Source organism: Penicillium oxalicum, chromosome V (assembly GCF_001723175.1).
Source record: "Penicillium oxalicum strain HP7-1 chromosome V, whole genome shotgun sequence".
In the NCBI taxonomy this organism is placed as follows: domain Eukaryota; kingdom Fungi; phylum Ascomycota; class Eurotiomycetes; order Eurotiales; family Aspergillaceae; genus Penicillium; species Penicillium oxalicum.
The window spans coordinates 2,058,086-2,077,283 of NC_064654.1; the positions used below are offsets into that span (position 1 = coordinate 2,058,086).

At 54.3% G+C, this 19,198-nt stretch overlaps 5 protein-coding genes across 5 annotated transcripts; 1 reads left to right on the top strand and 4 right to left on the bottom strand.

Moving 5' to 3' along the window:
• Window positions 1–47: 47 nt before the first annotated feature.
• On the bottom strand, window positions 48–3,252 carry POX_e06753 (Actin-regulating kinase PRK1; the record flags this gene model as incomplete). Its single annotated transcript, XM_050115569.1, has 3 exons — window positions 48–2,090; window positions 2,162–2,259; window positions 2,346–3,252. The coding sequence occupies 3 exons, from the start codon at window positions 3,250–3,252 to the stop codon at window positions 48–50; spliced, it is 3,048 nt and encodes a 1,015-aa protein (XP_049968029.1).
• Window positions 3,253–5,652: 2,400 nt separating this feature from the next.
• On the top strand, window positions 5,653–7,788 carry POX_e06754 (uncharacterized protein; the record flags this gene model as incomplete). Its single annotated transcript, XM_050115570.1, has 1 exon — window positions 5,653–7,788. The coding sequence occupies one exon, from the start codon at window positions 5,653–5,655 to the stop codon at window positions 7,786–7,788; it is 2,136 nt and encodes a 711-aa protein (XP_049968030.1).
• Window positions 7,789–9,415: 1,627 nt separating this feature from the next.
• POX_e06755 (uncharacterized protein) lies at window positions 9,416–11,684 on the bottom strand (the record flags this gene model as incomplete). The annotated part of the gene is made up of 4 exons (XM_050115571.1): window positions 9,416–9,686; window positions 9,769–10,721; window positions 10,792–10,925; window positions 11,075–11,684. The coding sequence occupies 4 exons, from the start codon at window positions 11,682–11,684 to the stop codon at window positions 9,416–9,418; spliced, it is 1,968 nt and encodes a 655-aa protein (XP_049968031.1).
• Window positions 11,685–14,148: 2,464 nt separating this feature from the next.
• POX_e06756 (uncharacterized protein) lies at window positions 14,149–14,961 on the bottom strand (the record flags this gene model as incomplete). The annotated part of the gene is made up of 1 exon (XM_050115572.1): window positions 14,149–14,961. The coding sequence occupies one exon, from the start codon at window positions 14,959–14,961 to the stop codon at window positions 14,149–14,151; it is 813 nt and encodes a 270-aa protein (XP_049968032.1).
• A 2,349-nt stretch (window positions 14,962–17,310) lies between these two features.
• On the bottom strand, window positions 17,311–17,984 carry POX_e06757 (uncharacterized protein; the record flags this gene model as incomplete). Its single annotated transcript, XM_050115573.1, has 2 exons — window positions 17,311–17,440; window positions 17,506–17,984. The coding sequence occupies 2 exons, from the start codon at window positions 17,982–17,984 to the stop codon at window positions 17,311–17,313; spliced, it is 609 nt and encodes a 202-aa protein (XP_049968033.1).
• Window positions 17,985–19,198: the final 1,214 nt, after the last annotated feature.

A 19,198-nucleotide genomic window follows, 5' to 3' on the forward strand; every position in this document is an offset into this window, starting at 1 on the left:
ATGAGATAGCCTCCCAGTCACACCGATAGTGAAAAATGCCTTCCTCGCTAAACCTCTCGAGTTCTGAGCTTGGAGAAATGCGGCACCTCAATCTCGGTTTCCATCTCGAGTCCGGACAGGCTGGGAAACCGCCGACTGAAATTCGCCTCCCAGTCCTCCCCTCCCGGGCTCGTAGGACTGTTCACGCCGGCGGAGCCAGGAGCTGGGCTGGTGCCAGGTCGCGAGGTTTCCGGTCCACCCACCCGTAGGTTCTTTGGTTTCGGCGGAGCTGCTGGGCGCGATGCAGGCCTGGGAGATGAGGTTTCCAGTGGTCGATTCATCCCGGCTAGGGAGGATCTTACGGGAGCAGTGGGTCCTTCACGAGCCCCATATATCGGGCCGGGATTACGAGAGATGGGTCCCTGTCCTGAAGATGCAACCGGGCCGTCACGATCAACTTGCTTTGCCTGCAAAGCGCTGGAATCGGTATATTTGCCGTAACCCGTGGCAGTCTTGGGCGCCACCTGTGGCTTGTTGGACTCTCCAATGAAATTTTGCACCCGATTCAGGATTGCCCGAGACCGATGCTGAACGCCTCCGTCGCCGCCCTCGGCAACGCGCCGCCGGTATTCCGCAGCTGCGTTGGCCACCCGCTTTTCCTCCTGCGAGAGTCGTCGACGCTCCAGCTCACGCCGCATCTCTGGAGAGACATCTTCCCGGTCCATGTCTTCGAGAGGATCGGTTTCATCGAAGGCGGCTGCTTCGTTGGGAGGTGATCCCAGGGGGGATGTGTCATTTCCAAGACCCTTCTGCTGTTGTGAATAATCTTCAGCAGTTGGCGAGGAGGTTCTTTCTCCATTCGTGCTCTCGAAGCGCCGGAAGGCCTCGCCGAAACGGCCAGCAAGTAGGGTCTTGCTTCCAGAGAGAGACAAGGATGGAAGACTCCCTCGCTTGGCATGTTTTGCACCGCTGCTGCTGCGCTTCTCTCGCTTACGCATGCTCTCTTCTTCCTCCTTGGCCCGAAGGTAGTCCATGTCCGAAGTGATACTGACAGGTTCGAGATCCCGGTCGATTTCGGTGCGGACCGAACGTAATGGGGCGCCGCCTTCGTATTGCATGTGCGAAAGATCCAAAGAAGAACGCGAATGTTCGGGTTCGCGTGAGTAGTCATAGCGTGATGGAGCTTGCACAGAGACCGGTCGCGCCTTTGCGATTGCAGACTTGGACCGGTTGACGGGCTCAGTGTGCTCCAGACCCGATGGTCGTCGAACCCCCTCCAGGGAAGGTCGAGCAGAATGGGTTTGATTGGACAATTGATCAGAGGATAGGCGAGGGCTAGCGTTTGGTCTTATATTGACTGAAGGAGGCGACGGTGCTTTAGGTCCCGTGCGTTTGACTTCTTCTCCAGGTCGCGCTTGACTAGATGGACGACGCTCATTTTCGGGAGCTGGGAAACGGTAGATTGGCCGACTGGAAGGGTTTGACTCTGACAGACGAGGTGTTTGCGATGGCGATGTCATCGTACCCGTGGAGACCATCTGGGGCCGCTGAGGCGTGGGCTGATACAGAGGCGCTTGTTGCCGAGTAGCTACCTCTTGAGGCGTTTGTGATCGGGCGGGCGAGACCTGCGATCTGCGGTTCACAGCAGGAGCCTGTCGTTCCGGGGACTGGCGTCGGCCAAAAGCGTCGTCAGCTAGCGCATTTGTTAATCTCTGTGAAAGGTCCTCGTCCTCAGACTTGGTTTCCTGCGCGCTTGGCTCAAAGGCGAACGTGTCCCCCTTCTCATGGAGGATATCAAATTGATCAAGCGTTGGGAATCGATTCGATAACTCATCCGCATTCGCCCTCGCATTGCCATCCAGGGCCGCAAAAGGATCATGCGACGAAGATTTCGATCCGCCGCGAAAGGGCGACGGACTTGGTTTCGCAGAGCTGTGGGCCGAGGTTTGGGCCTTTCCGGGTCGGCCTCTTCGCATGGGCGCGATATCCGGAATAATCTGAGTCTCCTGTATGGGGGGCGAGAAAGTTGCGCCGACGGCAGGTGCTTCCACCGGGGGCGAAGGTAATTCTTGGTTACGGCGCGCTTCAGAGATGGTTCGCTGCGAGTAGATCTTGACGACAAAACATCAATAAGTATGTCTCAACAGCCGATTCCTCATTTCAATGACGGAGCGAGACTCACATCGCGAATAGGCACCTTTTTCCCCTGCATGTCGCAGATCTCCTTCACCACTTCGTAAATGTTTGGTCGTTTCTGGGGGTTTTCCATAAGCATCGTTGCTATCCGTGAAATTCCAGTTAGCAATCCTCATTCTCAAATCTCGGGCCTATTCTTTCAAATCTCCGGGGACGGCGCAAAGACTTACCAATTAGCATCTTCAGCCGATCTGAAAACTGTGGGTATGCAGGGAACTTGTAACTAGCGTTAAGAATGGCCATCTGTCCCACTTCTTCGAAAGGAGTCGTGTAGTAACAGAGTTTGTACAGGAAGACACCGAGCGCCCAGATATCACTTTTCTCGTCAATAGGTTGCTTGCGATACACGTCAATCATCTCGGGACTTCGGTACTGGATGGTCGTGTGGCGTTGAACATCATCTTCGATCAGACGACCCTCGGCTGCCGAGGTTGCGGCTGGGCGAGGAGCCGCCGCAGATCCAAAGTCGCATAGCTTGTAGATGGTCGAACCCGAGGCGCGCGAGATGAGGACATTCTCTACCTTGAGATCTCGGTGCAACAAGGGCGGTTTGAGATAATGCATACAGGCGACTCCCTCCGCAACGTCCGAGAAAATCTTGACGATCTCGGGCTCGGTCAATCGGTTCTGCAACCGGGTGTTCATGAAGTCAATTAGACCGCCGCCCGCGCAGTACTCCATGAGCAAGAAGACCTCATATCCGCCCCCTTGTAATTGGGAGGCATGCGAGTCGATATATCGAACAATGTGTTTATGACCCTTGAGCTTCTTCATGGTCTCCACCTCGGTGCGCATGCTGGCCAGCGCGGCCTTGTCGGGGACGGCCACACGTTTGAGGACAGCATTGTCGGTACCGTTGACCGGCTGAGGTAGCCGCACCACGTAGACATGAGCGAAGCCACCCTCCGATAGATATTTCTCGACCACCACGCGATGACCGCCCACTTGGACCTTGGTCCCCGGAAGAAAAGTGCCCGCCGGTGCGTTCGCCGCGGCGACCGGGTTGAACGCGGGGAACTGACGCGGGACTGCAGCATGGCCCTGCTGGACGGGAGGAGAGGATTGATAGGCAGCCATGACGGGGATAAGCTCAGCCCTGGCCGGGGGCGGACGGAGGATGGGTGAGGATGGAACGGTCGGAGAAGAGAAAGCTCAGGAGGGGAAGGAGGGTAGGAACGTCGAGTCTGGGATGTGTCAACGACGCGGCATAGGAGAGAGACTTGGCGCACGACAGAGAATCAATACGTAGGAACAGGGCCAAGCGGATGAGGGGGGGTGGGTTCTGGGTAAGCGGGGAGGAGAGCAAAGGGAGAGCGGAGGGAGACTCGAGGATCTCAGGGGGCGGTTCCTGACTACCACACGGGACTGGAGCAAACAGGAATTGAGGCACGCTGTGAGCTCCCCAGACAGGTCGAAGATGCGAACAATTCCTTGTGGTCGTCGCACGGGGCGGAACGAGCGACGGAAGATCACGATGGACACAACCATGCAACCAATGATCCAATCATGGATGGCGGGTCACGTTCCCAACGTGGAGGTGTCCATCCTCTGGCCTGCCGCCCTGCTAATCCAAATCCATGATGTATGCATATATAATGGAGATTAAGGCGATTGTTCACCAACGCCCGGTCTTTCCTGGTCAACGGGCAGATAATTTGACCAAACAGATTTACGACCCTCCGTCATGTAGATACCGGTCACCGCAGCAAAATCAACACTCCCGCTGATGCTCGACCCATAGATTAGCATCTCGATCTTCCGCATCACTTGCTCCGATCATGAGACCGCATCACTTAGATTGCGCCTCACAGCCTCTCTCTTCTGCAACGATTGACCATCAAGGTGACGCTGTGTCGCGGAATCGCTATCGTTGACTCACTATCTCTGGGATCACACGTCCTAACCTCGGACATCCCATACACTCGTGGGAAATATAGCCAAACCATGACTCGCTGCTTGTGCTTGTTGACGGCTCCAGGATGACTACGGACCCACCCCGTCGTACCGATCTTCCCCAACCGCTTGACCGCAATGTTGGCCTGGTGGACTTTGCTTGCCTTTCGATTCCTTGCCATCAGTTGCACTACAAGACCCGATCATCGCGGTCGACTCTGTGTCGTGGCCTTCACCGTTTCCCGGGGATCATCTCAGGTCACAATTCGCGGGAGGGCAGCCATGCCGCTGTGTCCAGACAGCTCCTGCTGTACAGTAACCGATAGCCAATCGATGCAAGCAATGGTCCCCTCTTGCTGCCTCGTGGAACTGAAGTTCAGAGGTTCGCATCATGAGACAATACTGCATATCTCTGCGCCAAAGTCTGATACGCAAGGTGTCCTGACTTGCCAAATGGCCAGGTCTCCTTGTGGACCGCCACGCTAGTGCATGAGATTACTTCCTGCCTGAGGCGGAGAACTGGACTGTCAGGCCGTCTCCACGACGTAAGCGGCGCTTTCCCCTTATTGGCAAAACCACAACAAATACGTGGAATCCGCAAAGCTTTGAGTGTACTTACGCTGAGTACACCAGGAGCCCTTTGTCGTGATTGTGTGTACTCTGGAAAGCGTCTTTCACACTGGAGGCTTCTGATGAGAAGTCTTGAACCAAATTCAAAAAAAAATGGTGTGCATCAAGTTCCCATGTCCCCCACTTTGTAGAATGTGGTTCGAGTTTAAGCATAGACCATGGGCACTCACTTTTGGCACATATTTCTCGAGACGTGGCTCAGTGTGTGCCACAAATTTCCGAGAAGGAGTGACTTCGACCCATGTTTCTCTGGCCCCTCAAGCGCTGTCGTAGCCTCTCGTTGGAAGACTTTGTTCCAAATCTATATCATGCGTATCGATTGTCAGCTTCTCCCTCTTCCGTTGGGTCCATGTCTACGGCACGTATGTGTGATGGCCACGTCTTCACTGCATGAAGCCGCTCGGCTCTTAGCGGCTCCCATTTTCTCCTCAGCAACCCACTCGACCCCAGGTTGACCACTTTCCATTTCTTCCTCCTCCACTACCTCAGCGCAATCGGTGGAGCCCGTGGTCGCTTGATTCTGGGAATAGCTGGTTCGCTTGGACAGTAACTCTCTTCCCCAAGAAGGCTTCTGTAAAGCCTTTCTCTAGGCCTCTCGAGCACTGAGTGGCCTGGCGCCTCAGTGCAGATCGCTCTCAGTCTTGACCATGACCTTGTCACCGACACCCGTTCACAAGTTGATCCAATTGATTTAGAAAGCTCAAGTTGATTGTTTCTTCTCAGATCGGGATTGCGGCTCTAGTTCTCGCCTCATCTGTCTCGCAATTGCATCGCATGCGACCAGCGGAGTTATAGGGCGACACGGTGCTTGAACCTAGTCTGGAAATATAGATAGATCGGGAGATCGAGGACCGAAAAGGGAGCAGAGTTGCGCTCGACTCCAGTGAGACTAGTCATCCGACCGATCGCATTCCAGCAACCGTCCGACAAGGAACAGACGACTATTATACAGGGATGGATGGGCCGCCGCCCCCACCACCGCCGCATGGCGAGAACCCTCACACTACTGAGGGCGAATATCGCAAGGCGTCCGACATGCCCCCGGGAAATTACGACATCTTCATCGTCCCACCTCACTCTGCCGGCTCAGGTTTTCTTTATCTCCCCTCGCTGCAATGCAACCGAAACAGCTTCATTGCGGGCGTTGCCAGCACGCTTGCGGTGGTATACGTCTGGTCAACTGTGGCGCCGACACTTAAGACTTGGTGGGTGGCGACAGTGTCCAGTCAGAGCAACAAAGGTGTGGTCGTGGTTGCGCTCGTGATCGCGGTCGCTGGCTGGGCCTTTGGAATGTCGCAATTGGGGTACTTCAAAGGAGGCCCTGAAGGGAAGAGACCCCCTGGCGGTGGTTTCGATTCCTTCAGAGGCTCTCATGGCCAAGGTTCATCCCAGGGTCGATCGTCAGACTCGGGGCATGGTGATGGTTCCAGGCAGCATCAACAGCGTGATGGACACGCTGGGTCAAGCCACCAACAAAGACAACAGGGTGGAAACTTTGGTGGCAGGTCAAACCATGGCCACCAGTACGCTGGTCACCAGCACACTGAAAGCCCCCCCGAGCCGGAGGCGGCACCGCCTCCTAAGCCGCCTCCTCAACCCGAACCAGCCAACCATGGCCCCAATGGAGCGGAGTGGGAGAAGGCCCGCGACGAGACCAGACGTAAGGAGGAGCTACGCCGCAAGATGGAGGAATTCAAGCGGAAGAGGGAGGCAGAAGCAAAAGAGAGGGAAAGAAAGAAAGAACGAGAAGCAATGGAGAAGGAGCTGAAAGAACGTCGCGAACAGCTCGAGCGCGAGATGGCAGCAGCCAGAGAGAAAGCAGAAAAGGAAGCACGCGAAAAGGCCGAGAGAGAGACCAAGCTGGCCCGTGAGAAGGCGGAGAAAGAGGCCAGAGAGACACGCGAGAGGGCTGAGAAAGAAGCTAAGGAGGCTCGTGAGCGTGCGGCACGCGAGCTGGCCGAAGCCCGTGCAAAGGCTGAGAAAGCGGCTGCAGAGGCCAAGGCACAGGCCGAGCGCCTTGAGGCTGAAGCCAAAGCGGAAAAGGCGCGACGTGAAGCCGAAGCTGCCAAACGCGAGGAAGAGGCCAAGGAGAAAGCTGCCAAAGAGGCCGCCGAGAAGGCCGCTGCAGAAAAGGCTGCGGCGCAAAAGGAAGCCATGGCCAAATTTGCGGCGCTCAAGGAAGCGGCGGCGAAGCGATACGCGGAGAAGAAAGCCCAGGAGAGCAAAAAGGAAACACCGCCAGTGGCCACGGCTGGAAGCACGAAAAGTGCACAAAGTGCACCTCGCACCCCGTCGCCAAAGAAACCGCCGTTTCCAACAGCGAAGACAACCCTGGACGACGACGCCTATTCCTTTCGGCCCTACGATCGCCCACGACGACCGTATGGACAGGCCTCCAACTCGTCTGCTTACTCCGAGTCTTCTTACGCACCTTCTCAATCTACAGCACGGACAACACCTCCTCCGTCGCATCGGGGCTCCTATTCCACCAAGGATCCCGACAAGATTGTCATTCTTGGGGTCTACCAATTCACTAATGCATTCATGAAGACGCCAGTGGCACAGCTAGTTTCCGGTCAGGGCATGGTGACAGACGGACTCGTACTCCGCATCACAACGGAGGGTCTCTTCGTTGACGACGACCTCCGTGGAGTTGGCCAACGTGAATGGGATGTCAAAGCATGGACGTTGAAACTGACAGAGGTGTGGTGTCCTCAAATGGCAACCCCTCCCAACTCAAAGCAGCCCGCTTCAACGAACCCATTCTCTTTCCGTCGTACTGCCCATTCAGTGCCCACCAACGAAGAATCGGATGCATTCACCACCAACCTCCTCAAAGTCTGCAAGAACACCTGTCGCCTGGCAGCCCCGGCCGCGGGGGCTGTTTCCCGTGGACTTCACGTGCTACGCGCCAGCCTGCGTGACCAGGAAGGCAAGAGATACGTCTTTGTTCTTCAAGACACCGAGGCGTGGAAAGTGGCCCTTGGTCTTCAACGTCTCCGCGGCGGAGCCCTTGTTCGAGCTCTAGGAGTCACGGCCATGCCGGCTCCAGACTGCAAGACCATTCTCAGCAACCTGGGCTTCGCTTGATCGCTCAAGAATGATGCATTTGAGACGAGTCTCTTCAACTCTGCGCAAGTTGCAGAGCAGAGCAAAACAGAGCAAGATCGGCCAAGCCAGCCCTGGCTGTGACAATGAAGATAGAAGCTCATGGTATCGAGAACAGAGGGTCTAAGTGGTGAGACAGCCTCATATGATCAACATGATGACAACAAAAACAACAACAACACAACGATGATGCGCAGTCTCAGTCAACTGTCACCTGGAAATGCAATATCACATTTCTTTGGCCCCAGAGAGGGTCTCTCTCACCTTCCTGGTGACTTCTACCTCATTCATATCCTGGTTGTGTCCTCACTCCTCAGGCGTGAAGACTTCGCCTTGTTAGTCACGACCACCGGAGTTTTGCTTGTTGGTACTCGTGACTATGTTCTCTCCCCCCCCCCACCTCCCCTCCCCTCTCCCTCAGTATAGTACATTTCATCCCCTTTGCGCACATGTCACATTCTTATGTCCTCGTTCTGTTATATACACCGAAGATTCCCCCTCGATGATTTTTTTTGTTTGTTCATGGATTTCCACTTTGCTTTGTTTATTGCAGAGGGTTGAGATCAGGTCAAAACACATAGTATATAGCGTTAGTGGAAACTTCAATGAATCTTCTATTGGAGATCCGTTGATCCAATCTCTTCAGCTTTCTCTTGTTCACTTTTGAGCCTTAGTACCGTGTCATTTATATTCATCGGGTACCGTACAGGGGTAAAAGATAAAGTCTACTAGAATATAGCCAGAGTTTGTAACCTTGGGTTGTTTATCTCCAGTCGCTAATAGCTGAATTACCTCTATTTACCTGGTGATCTGCAGATAGGCGGTAATTTTTTGGAGAGCCCCCGAACAACTTTACATGGGTGATCACTGAAAGATGAGAGGGTTTCAAATTGTCGACTGGATACCAGGTAGATGAGCTTTATACCTCATGCCAGCCTGCACCATCAACTCTGTTCCGTTCCTGATATGGCTGGAACACACCATTTCTACCTAGACATGGAATTGGGCCAAATGGCCCTTGGTAATGGACAGAGAAAGAAATTTGAAGATATAATAGGAAGAACAAGCAGATCTCAAAAAGAACATGTTAGAAGGGCTAAGAATCATCAAAGGAGAAGAAGAAAGAAAAAAAAAGAAGATTGGGGTAAATGAATAAAGGTCTATCAATCGTGTGGGAATCATCTTTTTTCCAACAATGGAACAATGGGATCGTATGCATCGAACCTGAACGTGTATCAATCAGTCCTGGTGCACGCCTTGAGACGACGTGGGGGAGGGGACCAAGACAAGGGAAAAAAACGCAAGCAAAGAACGCCTCTCAGAGATGATGATCGACAGCAGCACCGACACCATGGCGCAAAATTTATCAGGCGGGCCCAATTTACCTCCAACAGGAATCTCAAGGCCCAGGTTGGGCCTTCCTCTTGGGTGGATGTGCAAAAGGCTCGGAAGCGGACCGACAAGTGGCTGGAAGGTCGGACCCGTTGCATCTTTCCAACGAGGCCAAGCGATTCCAATTGACAGAGGTGGTTGTCATTTGGAAAAGCTGGGGTGGAGATATTTGGACAGGTGGAACGTGTGGGAATTGGAGAGTGGTCGTGGGACTCATCTAGAAGGGGAATCCACCGGGGAACCCGCCTGCACCGCCGCGGGCTTGACCTCCAAATGGATTGCCACCAGCAGAAGAGAAGCCACCACCTCCGCCGTTCATCATGTTGAACAGAATGTTGGGATCAATGTTGATATGAGTGCCGTTCATTCCACCCATGCCGCCCATTCCACCCATACCGCACATACCACCCATGCCGCCGAAGCCGCCACCGCCGAACATATCAGCCGGGTCGATAAGATCGTCGCCGTTGTCGTATGCGGCACGCTTTCTAAAGAAGGGAAAGAAATGAGGTCAGCAAAAGTCATCTTGAGTCTGAGAGTGGAGAGATGTGGGGGGATCTGGGGACATACTGAGGGTCGCTCAAGGTTTCGTAAGCCTCGCCAATCTCCTTGAACTTCTCATCGCCGTGCTCCTTGTCCGGGTTCTTGTCCGGGTGGTATTGAATGGCCATCTTGCGATAGGCCTTCTTGATCTCCGAGTCGGATGCATCCTTGCTGACCCCCAGAATCTTGTAGTAGTCCTTGCGCTGGCTCTTCTTGAGCTCAAACTCGGCGCGACGGATCTCCTCTTGAATACCCTTCTCACCAGGGTTGCTCTCCGCCACGCTCTTGTATTCGCGCACCGCATCCTCCCACCGCTCGGCACCGCCGTAAGCCTTGGCACGCATCTTCATGGCCTTGACGTATCCCGGGTCGAGACGCAAGGCCTCGGTGCAGTCCGCAATGGCCGAGTCGTACTCCTTGAGGTTGATGTAGGCTTGCGCCCGGTTCTGCAGGATCTTGGCGTTCATGTCTTTGTTGGTGGGGTCGACCTCGAGAGCCTGGCCATAGAGATCAATTGCACGCTGATAGTCTTTTGCCTTGAAGGCAGCGTTACCCTCTTCTTTGGTGCGGCTGAGCTTCTGCACGATACGCAACAGCTTGATTGCCTGCTTCATGTCCGGGTCCAGCCCGAGACACATCTTCAGCAGCTTCAGTGCCTGATCAGTTTCACCTGAGGCATAGAAGGCGCGGGCGCGGATCATCAGCGCATCCGGATCCTGGCTGTTTTCACGGAGCAGGTTGATGGCCAGGTCCTGGGCCTTGCCCAAGGAGTTGCTATTGTTCATCTTCAACTGGGCTTCGGCGCTCAGAAGGGTCCATTTACGAGGCTCCTTCACACCTTGACCCAACCCTTGGCGCGCCTGGTCCAAGCAGAAAATGGCCATGGACCCGCCACGATCCTCCGCCAGCGTCTCTTCGGCTTGCTTAACAAATCGTTGCATCTTCTCGGCGGGGGCTCGGTCAGTCGCCGTCGCGTCGGGCTTGGGATAGAATGTTCAAGGCCTCTGCGGGCCGGCCCAGATTGGTCAGGATCTTGGCCATGCGGTGCACGATCTTTGTGTTGGAGGGATCGAGTTCATGGGCGCGTTCAATGTCTTCCAATGCGCTCAAGTACTCTCTCGCAGACATGTAGGCCGCCGCACGGTTGGACAGATATGCGGATGACTTGGGGTTGATTTCAATCGCTACACACGACACAATCGAATGCGATCATCAGCCCGGGTGCCCAGTTTGCGACAGGGAGGGAGAGAGGGAGAGGAACACGACCACTTGATGTCCCTTTGTGGGACCCAGTCCGTCAGAGGCGTGGGGGAGGGGGGAGCAGGATACATACCCTTGTTGTACTCTTCAATGGCGCGCCGGTAGTTCCCATCCTTGAAGAATTTGTTACCCGCCAACTTGTATGAATCGGCCTCGTCAGTGGAGCCGGAGGAGGTGTGCGGCGGAGGCGTCGGGCTCCGATCCTCGGTGCCGTTGGTTCCATTCTGCTGTGGTTGTGACTCTTGCGGAGGATCAATGTCCATGGAGCTGCGCTGGTGATCTTGAGAAGCGGCCATGGCGGAGAGTCGACGACGTAGCTCGTCCGGGGGGAGATTGAGTGGATGAAGATCCTGGTCTCGCGAGGACCGGGAAAACTTAAAGGCGGAGCCGGTGGGGAGAGACGCCGAGGAGGAGGAGCGACTGTGCGAAAAGCGACTCTTGCTGGGCGACTTGGACGGGGATTTGGAGGGCGACTTGGCTTTGGTGGATGGTTTGGAGAAGGATGGTCGCGGGGAGAGGGGAGACTCGGTCCGGGCGTCCGTGGAAAGAGGTCGTGTTGGAGTGGTGACGGTTGAGGAAGAAGTGGTGGGAGAATAAGGAGGTAAAGTGTCTGGATGCACTGGTTTCTCTTTCTCCCGATGCTTGTCCTTGTCTTTTTTGAAGATGTGGGCGAGTTGGACCATGAGTGGAAATTCCCTGGTCCCCGAGATTTTTTTTTTCGTTCTGGAGGGGGATCGAAGGACGACGAAGGCGGTAGAAACGCGGGAATCGGGATGAGCTCAACCACGGTTCTGATCTGGGAAAATCGCCTCAAAATGGGGTTCCGGCGGGTGCGGGTACGGAGCTGGATCGATCAAGACGGTGGTGGAGGAAGCAACAGATACAGCGATCAAGGAGGTGCGGAAGAAGGAGAGAGAGAGAGAGAGTCAGAAGGCCATGAGAGCGTGCTCATTGAAAGAGAGGGGAACGTCGACGGCATTGGAAAGAGGAAGAACACGAAAAAAGGAAATAGGGAAAAATCCCCAAACTAGTCATTTCTGGTGTGACTGGTTCGGCCAAGTTCATCTTGGTCCAATTCATCGGTCATCGAGTCCCTGACTCCGTGGCCGCCAGGGGTGACATATAATGATCTTGCCCGAATCAATGGCTCCGACGATGCTGAATGTCAACACTCATTATTTAACCCTCATGCTGCAACGAAGAAAAAAAAGGGGGATTGACTACTACGCAAACTGAAAAAAAAAAAAAAAAAAAAAAAAAAGACTACAAGAACGTAGCCCAGATGGGATTGATTTCTATCTGACCACCGACAGTGGCCTCGTTGGCGCAGTACGTTGACACTATAAACGAGGCGATCTCGTAGTGAGTTGTGCTCCGGCCAGTCTGTCGGCAATGTCGAGTGATTTGGCCATATGCGCCGTCCCACTTTCTACAGTCCTATCTCCCTCCGGTCCAGAGTCGGACGCGGGGTCTTGACTTCTGGGTGGGCGAAGTGTCAAAGATGGAACAAGAGAGAGAAAAAAAAAGAAAAAAAAAAAGCAAACAGGATCTAGCGTCGACGCTGAAGAAATGGAGAGGCTGGACAGACGGTTAATGATGTGTGAGCGCGCGCGGGGAGAAGGAGGGCAGAATGTCCATAGGACCTGACCCTGCAGTCGTGCTTTTTGTCCGATACGATTGCCCGTCAAAATGCAATGGCCGGGGAACAGATTCGAGACGGCTTTGCTGACCCTATCGATGGAACCCCTCCATCACTCCCATCCGGGCACGCATGAGATGGTGTCCTGCTGATCTTGCAGGACCTCCGCGGGTGATTCGTTCTGTGCAGAGTTGCGTCGGGAAAGACAAGGTGTTCGCAGCCACACCACGACGAGTAGCATCCGACAGGTCAGAGAGATGGATGTGGAGGAGTGGATCCTGCACTTTGCAGCAACACACACGGACACCAAAGACACTTGGCTATACAAGCTACATCCTACCGGTCGAGAGTCAGGAAGTCCACTGTGGAGATGCAAAGAGCATGCAGCTTCCTCAGAGGGATGGATTCAGATTCAAACATGAATGAGGAACAAGATTTGCACGCTCATGTTGATAGATTTCCATGTTGGCCGATGAGAGATCAAAGCGTCGAGGACCGGATAGGGTGATACTCTCCACTGGAGAGTCTCCAGGAGCGGCACCGGAGGAGGTAAGTGACAGCGGTTAGCGCCACCACCCGGTCATGTGGCAGGGGTTGCACGCGCGATGACGGTCCCTTGGAGTGGTGAGAATCTTGGGCTCGAGAGTGATGCACCGATGAGAAGGATATTGGAAAAGAAGCTCTGATGTGGTGGAGATCTTCGAGGCTCTTCCGACAGGCGTGGCACAAACTCGACTGGGCGCCAAGGAACCTCCATTCACCAAGCATAAGGGTAAGTGCTGGAACGGGTACTCACTGCGGAACTTGTCACGAGTCAGTTACTCTTCCAGTACCCATGACTCAGTACTCTCTCAGCAGTGACCTACTAGTATGTACGGAACTATAGTACCGAGAGTCCTATTTCTTCTCGACATCCGCGCGACTGCAATAGGTGATACGGAGTTGCTAGTACCCATGTGGGAGTCTGAGGAGCCGCCCAGACGGGATCATCGTTTATGGGGAATCAAAGTGGGTACGCGCAGTACAAAGCCGGTTGCGGACAGTCGAAGACAAATCTCCCCCCTGTACTTTGTCCTCTGTACGGAGTCTACTGACTCCCTGCGTAGTAGTACTCTCAGTCACTCATGACACCGTGGCGGACTTCCATGAGAAAGATCTTTGATTCTCGGATGCATGAATGTTCGCCCCCACGAACAACCAGCCCCCTTTGCCCCGCCCCCAAAGACATAACTTTCCAAACCAGAGGCGCTGGACTCACAGTGCCAAAGTATTGAGTGATGAGGCTCGATCGGGGGAGAGACACTGTTCCAGAACAGCCTACGACTGGGCGTTCTCTACCCGTTACGTATCGTCAAATCACGAAAATCACACGTTGGGCTCTTGGTCTCGTCATGGCCCACTCAATGTCTTGTGTGCCATTGAACTTTCGTCGGGTTGAGCGCTATCAAAGCATATACGCTTGAGACGACAAAAAAAACATAATGAGATCACAATTGAGGAGCACTCTCTCAATATCGTCGAGACTCATGCTGCCACCGCACATCCGCATCCCAGGGCACCCGCGCACCAAACCGGGCCTGATCCCAGCGATCCCGATCAAAATCATGACTATCATACGGTGGCGGCGGAGAGATCAAATCATGTTCACCGTCCTCGTTGAAAGTCGATGAGTGGTCTCCCTCGGAATCACTCATGTATATCTCCAGTTGCGGCGGTCGAGTCAACCGCGCCAACGAGCTTCGCGTGGATGAACTCTCCCGGTTCATCCGGACCTGCTCTGTGTTCTGCCAGACAAGCGGCGTGCTTTGCGATCGCATCATTTCCAACCCTCTCGCATGGGAAGGTCGAGTGGTCAAAGGCGACGCAACCTGTGCGGATGGACCCAGATCGGGGCTAGTGATGTTGCGATGGGGACGCATCGCAGCAACCGCACCTGGCCGGTTTCGATGGGCGGACGCGCATGGGAGATGTGTATTCCTCGGTAAGGATTCGACTTCGTTCCCGCACATACGAGGATGGGCGTGTGCTGGCGATAGTCGCCGTGCGCTCGCCGGCTCGGCCGATGCGGGCCTTGGGGGCAATGGCTTGTTATAAAGGGCGTGATAACCAGGATATTGCCCGGTGGGCTGCGGTGCGTTCAAGTGGCGAGTATTTGCCCCATCCATGGAGCCTCTCGCTCTGAGATTCTCAAAAGGGGGACCCTCGAGGGAAGAGAGGTCGATGACCGCCGTGGTCGAATCACTCTCTTGGCGCTGACGGGTTGGAGCCGGAGTCTGGTGGGCTCTGTGGAAGAGACCCCCGGGAAGCGCGCCTGGAGGCATTGCTGGTGTGGGCTACAGGGGGTTGAACTTCCATACGTAAGCCGGCTTGAAACGTCGTGAAGGTTGAGGCACAGATGCCAGCGTGCAGTCATTAGCCGGAGGTGGGAGCCCACTCGTCAGAGGCGGTCTTGCGTGAAGAAGCGTGATGCTTGCAGTTTGAAAATTGATCTTGATCGCTAGAGTCTTTTGCTGGAATCATCTGTTTCTGGAAATCCTGATCTTTAGTGACCGCGAGGGCACAAAAGTTGGGGGCTCAAAAAAAACAAATCAAAAAGACAACCACCCACGAGTCACCTACCAGGTGACCTGAAACTGGCGGCACGATCTTGATGGAAAAAAAAGCTTTGTGACGACGGATAGATTACGGATCAGTTGGGGGAAACAGACGCAGATCAAACGTTCTAGTGGTCTTACAGACTGCAGAGTAATCATGGTCTTATAGGTCTGAAGTCCCTTGTCTTCTGGTTACGTGGATTGCGGCAGGTGATGCGCTGGAGCCTTGAACCACCATCAAAGCTTTCCTGGGGCCAGAACCAACTTCCCGGGGGGGAGGTTTTCCCCCTCCCCCAAGGGTCGCCAGGTCGAATCAGCCCACGAGAACAGGACGCCTCGTAGGTGAGTGTCGGGTTTTACGAGGCTCGTCACCGCTTCGCCCGATTGAAAGGTCAAGCGCAGGCTGTGCGCTAGAACTAGCATATCGGAGAACCTCCAAGACGAATAACTAGTCAATAAGTGGGCAGGGACAACCGGATCTGACTAGTGAATCGTCTTGGGTACGACACAAAGATGATCTCCAAACCTGTTGGCTTGTGGTTCTTGCTAGCAAAGGGGCGCTTCGCGTGGGTTGCCCTTTCCAGTGGCTGGTCTGACAGGCGCACCAAGGGACTGACCGCGCGAGTTTCAAGTTTTGAGGCTAATGACCCTATAGCGCGGTGCGGACCATTCGGTTGGAGTTCAGGGAAAGATGGGGCCTTCGGAGAACCAAGATATTCCGAGATGACTCGTGCCTGTGCGCTTTGACAAGAACCCCAGTCTGTTTCTGATTAAAGTCCCCCCCGTCTTACTGCCGAATCGACCATTGGCAGCACAAGCCTCGGAGCAGCCCTGTGATTTCCATCTTCCGCCACGGAAGGCTGATGCACGCCTGGTTTCTGGGCAGACCTTGCGGTGACAGTCATGGGTGTGCTGCCAGACCCGATCCTGGGGTTTGGATTGTCTATTTTTGGTAAGCTTCCAATGCAGGGATGGGGCCGAAGCATTACTTGGAGTCAATTTCGATCCGGAGCTCGATGGCTTCCAGGAATGTTGGTGGAAGTGGAAGGGATGGTGTCCACGTGGCGTGCGAGAGTTAAGTACCACGCCAGTGTCAAACGTAAGTGTCGTCATACCAGTCGATGGTGGACGTTTTCATCACTTGAATGCAAGCCTTACCTAGTTGGGCATCAAAACTCATTGTAGGGCTTTCTTTCATGTATCTCGTGGTGAAGTAGACGCCTCGAACTTGAGCGATATTCCTACAGCTACAGTACAGTACCGGATCTTTGGTGCCAATTTGAATCATTTGAGACGCAGGACGATCAAAGCGAGGTGGAAAATGGACCACACACAAGAAGGGGCTTAGATCATGATTGAAGATGTGAAAACTTCAAGTGGAAGTGGAAAAGGGGGGAGGAGGAGGAACGGTATCCATCTATTCAAGTATGCATCAAGATTGGTCTGGAAGAGAAAGGAACGCTAGGCTGACTGCTTGGCGGTTAATATCTTGACATTGGGATGAGAGATTTACAGTTCGTGACAGGCGTTCCCTTCGGTAAAACGAAGGAGATGAAATCTTCAAGTCCAGGGCTAGCACCAATCCGGAAAATTCCAGACTACCCGATCCCCCAATATAATTACAATAGGTTATTTACATGAACATTCGTTCCAAAGGCACTGGTCCTTCTGATGCTTTCGAAAATTCTGCGAGACTAGCGCTCATTGACTACGAAATGATCCGTTCTTATCAAGGGTACCAAGAATGTTTTTTTTAAAAAGGAGCAAAGTTTACAATTACACTGAGCTCATCACCAGTAAGCGCTTAAACAACTGGAAACGGTAGCACAACACGAGATAATGTCGCGGATAGGAAGAACGATAGGGAAAGAAGATCGAGATATGAATATATCCAATGAGAATCAAATAACAAGATCGAGTAAGTCGTAAGGTCACAACAGACCCGAGTGAAGGGGTTATATCACAAGAACGTTTCAAAAGCTAGTGCCAGTTCACATTGCTTTAGGCTGCACCATGCTGATCAATCCTCCTTGAGAATATGACTTGCATCAATCAGCCAGTGACTGATCAAGTCATTTAAGCAAGGAAGAAGGCAGCGACGGCGGCGGCGCCAGCGAAGCCGAGGGAGCCAGACAGAGCACCGGCACCGTTGAAGACGGGAGCACCGGTGGTGGTAGCGGCGGCAGGGGCGGTGGGCTTGGGGGTGCTGTGACGAAGGCTCGGTTAGAGGGAGCAGGACGAGGGGACTGGGACGCGAGTGCGAACACTTACTTGACGGGGGCAACGCTGGAGGGCATGTGGGGAACAACGCTGCTGCCAGCGCCGGCGGGGCCGGTGGGAACAGCAACGGTGGACCAGGAGGTCACAGCAGCGCAGGTGGTGTAGACAACGGGGACCACAGTGACGGAGGGACCGGCGGGACCGGCAGGACCGGCGGGCACGCTGACGGCGCTGGTGGCGGAGGAAGCGGAGACGGCATCAGCACCGCTGGGCATGCCGGGCATGGTGGTAGCGGAGGAGGCAGGGGCACCGCCAGCGGGGACGGAGGGGACAACAACGGCGGTGGTCTCAGCGGCGGAGCTCACGGGAGCGACGCCGGTCTGAGTGGCACGAGCGGGGCAGTTGGTGACGGTAGGAGCGCACGAGGTGATGGTCACCTCCTCGGTCTGGTAGACGGTGGACTCAGCGCCGTTGGGGAGAGCGGCAGCCAGGCCGGCGAAGAGGGCAACGGTAACAGCGGTGAAACGCATTTTGAATGTTGGTGGGTGAAATGGAAGATAAAACCGTTCAGGTGATTTGAAAAAGGCGATTTAAAAAAGCGAAGGCTTTTTGAGGCAAAGAGTGTAGTAGTTGGTAAAGAGTGGATGACCGAAGTCGAGAGAGTGACTGATGCGATGGCAACGAAGTATGGACTTGGAGAAGAAAGAAAGAGAGGAAGAGAGCACGGGGGGGAGTCGGGGGCCCTTTGTATGAACAGGGAGATTAGGCTGCTTGATCGGCGGGTCCAATCACTCACTCTCTCTCTCTTACTCTCTCTGGGCCCCCTTAAAAAAAAAGGGGGGGGGGTGTGTTGATGTGATGCGAGTCTGACTCGAGATGGGGAGTTCTGGAACCTCCCACTTGCACAGGGGCTACTGCACGCTGGCCCAGCGGACCCCATCTTCGCGAGCTAGCGCTCTGGTCGCACCCAAAGGCCCGTTCGAGGTGGGGAGAGTATCAAGTACCTACCATCTTGCGGTCAAAAACCACTTTTACTTTGGTCTTTCGTACTCGAAGCATACGAGAATATGGGACTGTGGTACCTGCATTGGTTTGCCGCCCCTAAACTCTTGTTGTCTGTACCTGATTTCCCGTTGAATCAATCGCACAGCCCTGATTGATCCTGACCCACAGAGCCACAGGAACTACGGGTTCTTGATTGGTGTCACAGGGCGCGTGGGGGGGGCGCCATCTCGCTGTACCGACTGAGCCCGTGGTGGATTGGGGAGTCACTAGCATCCTGCGCCTCGACAGCTTACTCGTCGAGGTCACCGATCATGCTGAACGTGCAAGATGACTGGTGCCGTGTCGAGAAAGTTGCAATGAAAGTCTGTGGAGGTTGTGGACGTCAGCGGAGTCACATGAGGTGAGGAGGCCGTATGAGACACCGCTTGTACAGTAAAGCCATGTATCATTACATCTTACTGTAATGAACGCATGATACGATCGATGCCTCTGTGGTACGTGGCGCAGGGCTGCACACCTCCTCAATCAGCTGCTTGTTTTGCATGACTGCATCTATCAACGCACACTAGTCTACACAGCAGGGTCAACAGAATGCCTGGATGATGCTCTGCGACTTCAGCAGGGATATGTTGAGAGCAAAGAATTGTAGCTTTCTTGGGTAACTGAGGTCTTCTTCCCTCATGTGCTCAATCATGGAGGGCTCGCCAGTCAGTGGATGCCGTCTGGTCGATGAGCGCAG